At 34.3% G+C, this 12,526-nt stretch overlaps 3 protein-coding genes across 3 annotated transcripts; 1 reads left to right on the top strand and 2 right to left on the bottom strand.

Moving 5' to 3' along the window:
• The first annotated feature begins 3,109 nt into the window (after nucleotides 1-3,109).
• On the top strand, nucleotides 3,110-3,273 carry LOC143633866 (uncharacterized). Its single transcript, XM_077102090.1, has one exon. It carries the CDS (start codon nucleotides 3,112-3,114, stop codon nucleotides 3,256-3,258), a length of 147 nt encoding a protein of 48 aa, XP_076958205.1. The 5' UTR covers nucleotides 3,110-3,111; the 3' UTR covers nucleotides 3,259-3,273.
• Nucleotides 3,274-4,599: 1,326 nt separating this feature from the next.
• LOC143633890 (caltractin-like) lies at nucleotides 4,600-6,457 on the bottom strand. The gene is made up of 7 exons (XM_077102106.1): nucleotides 6,389-6,457; nucleotides 6,232-6,298; nucleotides 6,124-6,160; nucleotides 6,012-6,039; nucleotides 5,320-5,460; nucleotides 5,141-5,243; nucleotides 4,600-4,661 (listed from the first exon to the last, which is right to left on the bottom strand). The coding sequence occupies exons 1-7, from the start codon at nucleotides 6,455-6,457 to the stop codon at nucleotides 4,600-4,602; spliced, it is 507 nt and encodes a 168-aa protein (XP_076958221.1).
• Nucleotides 6,458-8,227: 1,770 nt separating this feature from the next.
• On the bottom strand, nucleotides 8,228-11,121 carry LOC143633917 (caltractin-like). The gene is made up of 7 exons (XM_077102131.1): nucleotides 11,003-11,121; nucleotides 10,452-10,566; nucleotides 10,340-10,376; nucleotides 9,941-9,968; nucleotides 9,711-9,863; nucleotides 9,530-9,632; nucleotides 8,228-8,465 (listed from the first exon to the last, which is right to left on the bottom strand). The coding sequence occupies exons 1-6, from the start codon at nucleotides 11,003-11,005 to the stop codon at nucleotides 9,579-9,581; spliced, it is 390 nt and encodes a 129-aa protein (XP_076958246.1). The 5' UTR covers nucleotides 11,006-11,121; the 3' UTR covers nucleotides 8,228-8,465; nucleotides 9,530-9,578.
• Nucleotides 11,122-12,526: the final 1,405 nt, after the last annotated feature.

Below are 12,526 nucleotides of genomic sequence, written 5' to 3'. Positions count from 1 at the left end.
AGGTATAATATGATGATAATGTGATAAGATATGATAAGATGAGATGGTCATACCATTTGTGGTATTTATAGCCGAAGGTAGGTTTCCAAGGAGGTATGGCCGGCTGCAACAGTGTTCCTGTTCCACCAACAGTAGCCTACGCACGTGCCCTGCTGGTAGTTGGTGGGTAGGTAGCGGCTGATAGCGACCAGGCCTGCTGTATACTATTCCTTTTCCACCAACTGCCGGCTACGCACGTGGTATGACAGGAGTTGGTGAGTAGGCAGCGGCTAATAGTGACATACAGTGTAGGAGCATGCTGCTCGCCATACTGTTGTCCATAAGCTGTCGTATCTTTAGTCAGATCTTTTTCCCATACCTCGTCAGGTACAGTACAGAAGATCTTCCCGTATCGTACGGACTGGCTTATTTGGGCGGGAGTATTCCCCCTCCCGCCCTTGTGCGGGATTGTTCCCGGCTTCGCTCATTCCTTCAGGTGACACTGAATGAGAGCTAAGTGCCTTGTGCGTGTAGCCATGCTGCGCGGGTGGCCTTCCCTAATGGCTTGTATCCGAGGCTGCGGGGACAGGCGGAGTCCTTCACCATTGGGAGGCATTTCCTGCGGGACCAGCTTGCGTACTGCGCGTAAGGACGTTACGTCTCTGAGCATGGTTGGTCCTGCGGATCCAGTTGGTCTCTGCGCAGACGTCCCTGTTTAAGGTGAGTCTTGCGGGTCCAACTGGGCTCTGCTGGGACCTACCTCTTCAATGCCAAAAATTAAACAACTCGATTTTGATACAAACAATATTAGACGGGTATTGGAATTCCCGGCCCATGCTCGATTGAAAACCTGTTAGCATTGGTTATCTCTAATTCTCTATGGGTATTGGATATACACATTTTAATTTCTTATGAGATTCTAAATACACAATTTCCTATTTAAGGTTTATATAAAATTTTGTTAACTAAGATAATCTATATCTAATAAATAAGTACACACCGCCACGTGCGACAATACCGTGAGCCAACCTATTTTGCTTCGGAATATATAAATTCATTCATAATTTGCAAACCTAAAGAAGGTTGGATTTCAATTTGAAATAGACTGGGCTTAAAAAGATAATTGATATCAATATTTCCGAGACACTGTCCCACTTTCAATCATACCCTAACTCAAAATATCATTTTGTAATAACTTTTCATTACTACTTATTTAATACTTACTAATTACTTAATAGGTCCTTCATTTTATACGTGTAATGGATGAGCTTCTAATCTAGTTAAAAATATGAAAAAAGCTAAAAGAATAGCGAATTAGCATATTATCCTATTAACTAAAGGCAAAACATTACAAAGAAAATATTTACGAGTATGGTTTTGATAAATTGGATTACCATACCAAATATCACCTAATGTCAAGGTTGTAAACGAATTGAACCGGACAAGACTTTGTTTATGTTCGCTTGTTAAGTTTTTATTGGACAAACGAATGGTTCATGAACATTTAACCAAACAAAATTTTTTGTACGTGTTCGTTCATTAAGAAAATGAACTTGTTTGTGAACTGCTCATGAACACAAACGAACGAACACCTAGGGATGAGCGTTTCCAATACCGATTTGATACCCTCGGTACCAAGTTTTGAATTTTTGGTATCGGTACGGTTCTGATACCCAACAAGAACACAGTTGAACGGACATTGCCTTTGTTCATGTTCGCTCATTTTGCTAAACGAATGAAACTTCTTATTCATATTCATTCATTTATAAAATAACAAATTAACATAAACATACTTCTCACCAAACGTTCGATTCATTTACAACCCAAATGACAAAAAGCTATTTGGGAGTTGTAATAGATGGGAATTAATATCTTAGGCTGAGGGGTGTGGGGCGCTAACCTGGGCGCGAGAGCCCCTCCGCTCGCGCCCCCAGGCGCTAACCCCACACCACCGGGGCGCGAGCGCGAGCCCCCAGGCAGGCGTGAGTATGGTCGCGGGTGAAGAGAGAGAAAAGTGAACGTTGAGGGGCAAAAGAGCCGTTGGATTAAAATAAAAAAAAAAATTAATAAAAAATGTCCTATATAATACACAACTTCAAAACACATTTCAACCATATCAAAACACAACTTCAAAATAAAACCCATTTCAACCCATCTTTCCAACTTTTTTTAAAAAAATGTCTGGAAATTGGTACCCAAACATAGATTCAGATTATATTGACGACGATTTATGGTCGTCACCAGACCAACCGATGTTTTATTCGGGGCTGCAAGAAACATCCGGCTTTCAACCATCCAACATACAACCGTCTCCTAACTTTGTTGTTCCAGAGACACAAGAATCACACGGTGATGTTACGGGAGCAAGAAGACGCGTCCACCGGAAAAAACAAGTTGCAACGGACGGGTCGGGACCGGCTTCGACTCCGAGGACGAAACGGAAAGCCACTCCGTGGTCATCGGATGAGAAGGAAGCCTTGTGTCGGGCTTGGATAGTCATTTCTGAGGATTGGCGTTGCGGTAATTGTTTTAACGTTTTTAAAAATGATTTTTAATAAAAAAGTTAAATATATTTATAAAAAAATATATTTAAAAGTTAAAAAAAACATTATTCTTATAAAAAAGTTAAAACCACTCCGTGGTCAAAGCAAAAGGAACGTATCCGAAAGAGGTTGATCGAAGAAGACCAAGCCGAAGAATAAGAATAATGTTTTTTTTAGTACTTTTATTTTTATTTTATTTTTAGATATTAATGTATTTTTTTTAATGTGTGTTTTTTTTAATAATTTATGAGTTTTTTTAATAATACGTTTTTTGAATATATTTATAAAAATATAAAAAAAAAATCCGCTGGAGCCCCTCCACACCAGGGCCAGGGGCTCCAACACCCCCCTTATCCAGTTTCTCTCTCTGCCACACGTCACAATATTATTGGCTGGAGCCCCCACTCGCGCCCCCATTTGAGCCCCACACCCCTCAGCCTTAGCCAAACATGCAATTTTCGTCATTTTAATTTAACTTAGAAATTGCGTACATCTCCAAACTTCCAGAATCCAGATCACCCCATTTCTGGGTATTATTCATAACCATCTGGAGCATCGAAGCCCTAAGTTCATTTCAAGGCATATTATTATGGCAGTGCCGTGGAGTGTGTCACTGTGGATGGCGAATATGGTGTGGATGGCGATTAGTGGTTGGGTTATTTCTTGCTTGACTGTTGCTGATGAGATCGCCGGGTCACTTCGTACCGGCGATATCGGTCCGTTACATGTTGGTTAGGTTCCAATTTGCTACCAGTTTTAATTTTGTGCAGGTTAGCAATTTTTTGCCTAAAATATAATATCAGTGCTTTAAAAGGTGTTTGTTAGATGTGTAAATTTACCATCTTTAATTTTGTTTCAGTTGTTAAGGTTTAGAAAAATTCATCTGAATCTGATTTGATTTCTTGCATTTGGACTATGATTTCACATTAAATCGATAGTGATTTTGATGCCATTCATCAATTGTTCATGCTGTGTTCCGTGTTGATCTTGTGCATATTAGTGGTCCCAACTACGGCCTGTGATATGTTTAGCTCGGTTCGTTGACTAGTTTGGTTTTGAAAACATTGATTATCGCCCGTTTAATCTTTTTTTTTTTTTACAACACACCAATCCGGTTAACAAGTTTACAACTTGATTACTTCCCGCTAACCCGTTTGACACGTTTAGGTGTATGGGTTAAACGGGGTAAACTAGCCCAACCTGTTTAGTTAAAACTGTTAAATAGGTCGACTCGTCAATCTGCTTATGGCCTGTTTAACCCTTTTTTCTTCAAACCCACCACCCCGATTAAAAAGTTTGCAACTTGATTACTTCTCGCCTACCCGTTTGGCACATTTTAATATATGGGTTAAACGAGCCGTGTTCGGGTTACACAATTTTAAGTGTGTGCAAGAGTTAGTGTTGATGTTTTTGACACGAGTAAAATTATGGGTCTTTTAGGTTGAACAATTCTACCTACCAACCCGACACGAATGACACCCCATTTATGCACAATTGTTATAATCCTGTGTTTGGTTGCAGTTGTATCCAAACAGTCCTAGATTCACAATAGTTAAAATTATTGAGATGGCTAATATTAACTTTGATTTCTTGAAGGGTTGTGACGATTTCAGTTTCTTTTCAAGTCGATATATTAAGTTGCAGTGGGTGCTTGAAAGAGGGGCATGATTGATCAACGGTGGCTATGTTCATGCTTTTGAAAACTATCAACCGATAAAAAAACAGGTCTTAAGAAGTGGTTTGTACTCAGTTCCCCTTTTGCTGTTTATATTAGTTCAATGGGGACTAATTGTGATGAATGTTTTATGCCTAAAGTGACCTGAGGATGGATGATCATACGCTCATAGCGTTGTTGCAACAATCACTTGTATGAACGGGTGACGCTTTCAACATGTTTATAATTATATAATTGCCATGAATCATGATTATAATTATGATTATGATTATGATTATGATAGGCTTATAAATGCGCACACACATACATACATTATAATATTGGATCAAATGAAAGTGTGCTAATTAACTAAAGAAAACATATAAATAAGAGATAGAAAGCTAATTATTTGAGGCAGGTCTTTTAACCAAATGAAGTTGCCTTCATCATTTTAAGGAAATCCTCCAGGTTTACTTCTCCATCATCTAACATGATATTCATAATTAGTCAATAAAATTTTAACAACTTAAATTTATTCTATAACTAGTAAATAACAATAAATAGTTAAAAAACCTTTTTTTTTGGGGGGGGGGGGGGGGGGGTTGTTGGAATTTCTTATTTTTACCTCCTTATAACTTATTTTTGGGAAAAGTTATAAGTTACAAAATTGTAACTTATAAACTTATCCCTCACATATAAAATAATCCCAAACACCTTTTTAACTTTTTCAATAAGTTATAAGTTGTCTAAAATAAGCAATCCCTAACACCCCCTTAATCATTTTAACAAGCGCAAAGCTTGCTCAAAATAGCTTCTATAACTTTCAGGCCAGGTAAGTTTGCTCGTTGGCTCGACCAAGGTATAAGCTAAGGTAAGCTTGTTTGCTATACATTGTTTTTAACATGCTACCCAACTAGCGGCCCATAGGCCATAACATGCAATGAGAAAATTTAATGTAACTCACCATTGCGACCGGCTACCTTCACCATTGATTCGATCTGTGTGCCTGTAAGATGCACACCCAACTCCTTGGCGCTTTTCTTTATATCCGAAATTGATATCTTCCCCTGTTTTAACGACACACACTAGTTGCTACTATATTCTAAAACTAAAATTCAATGTTTAATTTGTATAAAAAGTTACATTTTTATCAACATCAAGGATGTGGAAAGCTTTTGTAAGGTCCCTCTCACAAATTTTGTCAGTCATCATGTACACAAATTCATCAAAATCAATTGCACCACTCCCATCTATGTCCACTTTTGCTATCATTTCATCAATTTGCTGAAATGTTTACAAAAATATTGAAATCCAATGTTAAGAAAAATCAGGACTCCAATTCCTCACATGACACGAACACGACCCTAATGACACAAATATAATCAAGTTTTTGTTTTAAATTGTAATCTTAACAAAGTTTTTATTACTACCAAAAATGAATTGATTTATAATCAAAGTATTTATTATTCATTTCCAAAGTTTTTGCACACATTTTTGGGTTAAAGTGAAAAAATATAAACTTTGAAAATGAAGTAATTCACCTAAACGAAGACATTCTATTTTTAAAATTACATAAGAGAAAAAGTATCACTCAGTAACATGAATAAAAAAATCACACTAATTTATCTTGGATTTGGATTTGAAGATGAGTTAAATGGGTCGTGTTCAGGTTGACATGAATTTATATAAGTCTAAGTTAAGGTTGAAATTTTTGACACGAATGATAACATGAGTCGTGTTTGGGTTCAATAATTCAACTTACAACTCATCAACATGTCAACTAGACACGATTGACACCCTAAAACACCTACTAATCAATGGCACATGAATGTTACTGCTTTCGAAATTTCAAACCCGAGGGACCTGAAATGAAACAGAATCAAGAAACGGTGATATGCATAATGTCATATCCTAAGATCTCTTGGCATGATTAAATAATGTTCATACCTCATTGCATCACTCAATTCCTTATCATCAATGGTGCCTAGATTAGTAAACATATTAATAATTATAAGTAGCCGAAATGTATACTGATAATATTATTATTAATAATACCATTGCCATCAGCATCAAATAGGTCAAAAGCACGTTTCATCTCTTGCTTCATATGCTGAGTAAGCCCCTATTAAATAGGAGAAGAATATATAGATGTTTTAAACTTTTAAGCAAAGGGGTCAGCTATACACATAACGTATGACATTTAATTTTGCACTGTTTCAACCGGTCGGCTGGGTAGAAGTTGGATGACCGTTTTGAACAAAAAATTCAAAAGTTTGACCATCTATGGTCATAACGACCTTTCGAAAAAAGGCTGGACGACTTTTTAAACAAAAAAAAAATTCAAAGCTTGACCGTCTATGATTAGAACGGTCGTCCGGTTATTAGACGGATGACCATCCTGACCAATACTTTCATAGTTTGACTTTCTTGGTCAAAATGACCGTCTGGGTGTTTTGTGAACGGGCGTTTGATATTGTGAAATCAGACGCAGGTGGTGTAACTATAGCACGACTCGTTATACGAAATTATGAACACATACCATTGTAGCTTTGTAACCCCCGATTATTTTTACAATAAAGACATATCAGCTGATAGTGAAGTAAATCAAATTAAATAGACATGGGTAGGCATGGTTTTCGACATTCAGTTATGATATATATATTTATGCATGCTTCACAGTAAAAATTATTTAAATGTACTTTAATTTTTATTTAAATATTACTAATGGCTCATAATTTCTCTTTTTTAAATCTGCATATTAGTATATTAAAACTATTTATTCTATTAAGTATTTATTTGTTTTCTATTGATTATGTGACCTTTTCTAATTATTTCAATTACCATTACTTTATTTTTATTATTTAGGTTAATTACATAAATGGTTTATGTGGTTTGGCTAAAATAATAGGTTACGGTTCTAACTTTGAAAGGTAACATGTTTAGCATTTATGATTGGGAAAATCTCATAGAATAGTAACCAACTTTCAAAAGTGTTCCAATTAGGTCACTGATACATATTTTCCCCAAATCGGGTCACTAAATCTTCAAATCAAGTCTCATCGATTTTTGTGTACGTCAAGAAAGAAATAGATGATAAGATGTGGGTGTCGGAATTTGCAATATATGTAGTTAAATTTAAAAATTTTAAAAAAACGTTAATTATATTAAAATTTAAAAATAAAAAATAAAATTCACGTCGCCACTCAACGTCAATTTCCAAAAAAAGATAAAAATATTTCCTATGTGAAACAGAAAAGAAATTGGCTAAAAAAACATGTTAAAACTTTTAATTTAATCAAACACGAAAGTTGAGTGACCTAATTGGAACACTTTTTAAAGTTAAGTGACCTAATTGGAACACTTTTGAAAGTTGGTTACTATTCTATGAAGTTGTCTCTTTATGATTTCTAATTTGTAACATAGAGTCTAACGATTTCTAATTTGTAACATAGAGTCTAACGTTTACTTTCCTGAGGTCTAAAGCTTACTTCGAGTCTAATTTTACACTAACATTTTTAATCCTTTTTGTTGCTTACACAAATAGTCCTTGTACGTCGCTTTTATATCATCCTCGGCCAATGTCATTTCGTGATGGTAATGACAATCGTTACGGAAACAGAAAGAGAAAATCCGAAAAATAAAATCAAAGCATTCCCACCAACACATGTTCGGTCCATTACTTTGCTTATTATTTAACTAAAACCATTTTAAATGATTATTTCTTTTATGTTGTAACAAAAGCTCTATTATTATTATTATTATTTATAATTTATTAAATAAAAGTATTAAGTTCAACAGTTAAAAACCTTATATAATTAAAACACTTTGAAAAAACTTCATATTATGTAACACCTTGATATCATTAGACTAGACTGCAAACTCTTTGGTCCATCTAGGCAACAAACTTTAGCATGCATCTTCGTTTTTCCATATTCAAACGATTACGGCCTAAAAGAAAATGGAATCCCCTGCTACCTTTTAAGAATCAACTAAATGATAGATTCGACACCCGTTCTCATAATAAGTTTTCCTTTGCAATGCAAAAGCTACATATAGAAAGTTTAGGTTACATTTTACATACATTTATACCTAGAGCTAGTAACAAAGATTACTTAAAAACCCAAGGAAGCCAAGGATTACATAATTGTCATGGTTATGGTTACATCTGGATTATTCATGCATACATACATACATGATACACCATATGGTTCAAAGGAAAGGGCCCTAGTATCCATATGAAGTTGTCTTCATTATTCTCACGAACTCCTCCATATTTACTTCTCCATCATCTAATCAACATATATATCATTCATAATTAAGAAATTAAGTTCCTAACACAACCTAATTTTGTTCTTTAATCCACAAGATAACATTAAATGAGCCAATTCAGGTGATATTTTATAACAAGAAATAAAACGAAACATTTATATAGAAAACATAAATTGTCAAATAAACATATGAAAATAACTTTTATAATTTCAAGCCGAGGTGAGCTTGCTCGTTGGCTCACTCAAAGCAATTATGTCATTTAAGAATCCCAACTTTCACCAATGGGGTTGGCGATCAATTGACAACGGCAAAGCCTTTTAACACCAAGGGGCCGAGAGATTTTGACTACAAGTCTCATAAAAGACATAAATTAGCCGTTAAAAGAACAAAAGAATCCCAACTTTCATCAGAAAAAATATCTAACACTTTCTTTTAATATACCCATATACAAAAAAATAAAAATAAATAAATAAAAAATGATTCAGCTGAGTTTTATCCTAGACCAGACGAATACAAACTCAAGTTTTTAGCATGTTAAAACGAGCCGAGTCAAGCTTGTTTGTCGCTCGACCTTGAACTCACCTGACCCCACCCGACTCATTAATTAAGTAATCCTAGGTAAAAGCATATTCCAATAAAATTTACTACCTTATAACTATAGTATCGGCCTGTGTACGGGATTTGGTGATATATCAGTTTACTCAACCTTATACGGCGATACCCGACATAATTTTCTCTTTATTTAATTATTCTATGTATACACGGTATATAATGTACCAGATTCTATTCATATTTCTTACAAACCCAGTTTTTTTAAGTCTATACGGTATATAATATACCTGGTTTATTTTAATGGCATACGATATATAATATGCTAGATAATTTACCCGAAACCTACGGGTGTGCCTGTTACTTGGCGGGTAATTACCCAATAGATACCCGATGAGTTTTGGCAAGGGTAAGGGACAAATAATGTTTTGACTGTGGGTTAGGATTACGGCTACCTAAACCAGTTCCAAGCCCGACAGATTGCCATATCTAAGTATTGTTTTCAACCCGTTTGAGAAAAAATAACAATACTTACGATCCCGATCGGCTTCCTCCACCATTGATTCGATCTCTTCATCCGTAAATCACACACCCAACTCCTTAGCAATGTTCTTTATGTCTTTAATTGATATCTTCCCCTGTTTTCACCACCAAAAAATACATACATTGGCTTAAAATTCTAAAAAAAATATATATTCAATTTGTACAAATGTTACATTTTTATCATGATCTAGGATGTTGAAGGCTTTTGTAAGCTCTCTTCTATTATTCCTCTCACATATTTTATCAGTCATCATGTACACAAATTCATCAAAATCAATTGCACCACTCCCATCTCGGTCTCCTTCCGCTATCATTTCGTTAATTTGCTGAAACGTACAAAAAAATTGAAATCAAGTCTTTAAGCAACAAAACAACATGCAAATCAACGGTGGATGAATGTTACCTCCTTCGTCATTTCAAAACCGAGGGCCCTAAAATAAAATCGCGTCAAGAAATCGATTATACACATTAAATATCATAAGATTTTTCTTGGTATCATTAAATGATGTCATACTTCATACTAGAGATAGCCAAAAAAAAAAAAAACTGTTCCATACGGGTTTCCGGCCTGACCCAGACCAGCGATTCGTAACCCGACCCAATTTGATGGTTCTTTTTGCCCCAACCCTTTTTTTCAGCCCAAAGCCAGGACCGAATATATATATGATAGGTTCAAACATTTTCCCTCCTAAACTAGTTTATAACCCAAACCAGTTTTGACTGGTTGTGGACTAAACCGGTCGGGTTTATAACCCAAACCGGTTTGTGCCCATTAACTGATTTGTGCACCTCTACTTCATACCTCATTGCATTACTCAATTCCCTAGCATCAATGGTACCTAAATTGTAAACAAAATAATAATAATTATTCACTGAAATTGTATATATATATAAATGGGTACATACTAATATACCATTGCCATCAGCATCAAATAAGTCAAAAGCTTCTTTCATCTCCTGCTTAGTTTGCTGAGTGAATCCATGGTGTCGTCCACTAGGGTTTTGTTTCTTTGTTTCTCCATAAAACCCCTAATAACAAAAATTTAACATGAAAGTAGATCCGCTTGAAACCTATCCGAAACTGAAAAATCTGAAGCGAAACAAAAACCACCGGTTTGGTTTGATGTTTTTGTAAAAAGTAAAAACCAAACTTATGGTCCAGTTTGGTTTTGCATGTGATAAAACCAAACCAAATTTATGGATTTTTATTTTTTATTTTAAGTAATTTATAAGAATTTAATAAATATGTAATTCAAATATTTTGAAAAACATATAATAACCCATTAGGCCCTAATTTATTATTTTGGATCAAATTGTTTTTCAACCCAAAATTTTCAAGCTCGACCAAACCGAAAAACTAAAACCGAATCAAAAACTGAAAAAGCAAAAAAGAAAATTTATCTGAAAAATTAACAAAACTGAACCGTGCATGCCCCGAATATACAGGTTATGAACACATATTTACCATTATAGATGAACCTTGAGGTTGAAAACAGGTTTTGGTCTCTCTGCCTTAACTTTGTTATCAAGAACAATATAGAAGATGTAGGATTAAAGAAAAGAATAATACTGGTCGCTAACTTTACATGCAGCCAGAATACAAACATCAAACATATATTACTACTTTTGATAAGGTTCATTAATATTATTTATTCAAAAATAAAACAAAATACATACACTGACATTTACTTGCATTATTAAAGTAAAAGCAAAACTTTTGGGTGGGACCTAAACCATTTATACACACACACGTGTATATATGAAAGCTGAGTCATGTTGAAACTTGAAAGTGGGTGGAACTGGGAAGTGGGACGTGTTAAGTCTGAAGCGTTTAGTACTTCATATATCTTGTGTTAAATTATATATGTTGATTAAAAATATGTGTTCTTTTAATAGTGAGACTTAAACCTTCACAGTTTAATAGTTTAATTAGGAACATATTTATTTAATATCTTATTATCATTGTCTTCAGTAAATTTGTAATGTTTTGGATGGTTTGTTGTAATTACATAGACCGTTCATAAGTTAAATTTGGACAGCCTGAAACATTATTGTTGTAATTCATCTATACGTATCGTTTTACTTAGTTTAAACACGGTGTTATAAGTTATAACTAGTTTATAGGCATTGATGTACCAAGTTTAGATGCATTGTTATAACTAGTTTAGATGAAAAAGAATGACTTAGTACTGAAAAAATATTTTATAAAAATATAGCAATACTATGTTGAAATCAAAGATAATAAAATTTTTTAATAGTAAGTTTACATTTTTTATTAAAATTAGAATAAATTAAAAACTCGATAATTCATTTCATTCGTTTGCAATTCATATTATTTACAACCTTTTTCATGGTTCCTATCATAGTCACTAATATAGTGTGTTTAAGTTCAGCAGACCATTTCGTACGTCGAAAACTGCAGCAACTGTATAATGCACTTGTATGCAGTGCATAAAGACGATCAGAGTTAGTAGAAGAAAGAAATGAAAGTGGTTATATAAGCGTTTTCTTATCACATTCAAAGCAATAGAAACAAATTCGTCATGCAATTCTCATGTACTCAAATTATTATTGGTTTTATATACTAGCACACTTATATATCACAATCTCCTACTGTAATTCAACTACCATAAGAACTACATTGCAAAAGGAAACCATATTTGAATATAGTAAACTGCCACAACTTTTCAAAACATATGCAACTGCAATCATGTTATATGTTAGATCTACCTCCAAACATGATACGTATTAACACGTCTCGTATACGTCTCGAATAGAACATACACTTGAACATATCATAGCTCTTAGGAGATTAACGTAACATAGAATACAAAAACGTTGAAGATATAAGCAAAGAAAAGAACAAGTTACAAGTACAAGTAAAGGCTAACCGTTGAGTATATTAGGTTGATGCAAACACTGAATTAGCAGTCCATAAATAAATCTAATAAGGCCTAATGATTCGTGCTATAGCAATAACATAAATCCA

The sequence above is a fragment of the Bidens hawaiensis genome, unplaced genomic scaffold (genome assembly GCF_021521415.1).
Source record: "Bidens hawaiensis isolate Kalapana, Puna unplaced genomic scaffold, B.hawaiensis_p1.1 tig00006913_1, whole genome shotgun sequence".
NCBI classification, from domain to species: Eukaryota; Viridiplantae; Streptophyta; class Magnoliopsida; order Asterales; family Asteraceae; genus Bidens; species Bidens hawaiensis.
Note: the sequence above shows the minus strand (reverse complement) of the source record. Positions and strands in the feature narration are given on the sequence as shown.

Coding starts and splice junctions, on each gene's coding strand:
- LOC143633866 (XM_077102090.1), top strand. CDS start 3,112: ATGGCAGTGCCGTGGAGTGTGTCACTGTGGATGGCGAATATGGTGTGG.
- LOC143633890 (XM_077102106.1), bottom strand. CDS start 6,457: ATGGTCAAACTTTTGAATTTTTTGTTCAAAACGGTCATCCAACTTCTA. Junction 5,461..6,011: donor GGTTTGAAATTTCGAAAGCA/GTAACATTCATG, acceptor TAAACATTTCAG/CAAATTGATGAAATGATAGC. Junction 5,244..5,319: donor TCCTTGATGTTGATAAAAAT/GTAACTTTTTAT, acceptor TCGTTAAAACAG/GGGAAGATATCAATTTCGGA.
- LOC143633917 (XM_077102131.1), bottom strand. Junction 10,377..10,451: donor ATTTGATGCTGATGGCAATG/GTATATTAGTAT, acceptor TTTACAATTTAG/GTACCATTGATGCTAGGGAA. Junction 9,864..9,940: donor GTTTTGAAATGACGAAGGAG/GTAACATTCATC, acceptor TGTACGTTTCAG/CAAATTAACGAAATGATAGC.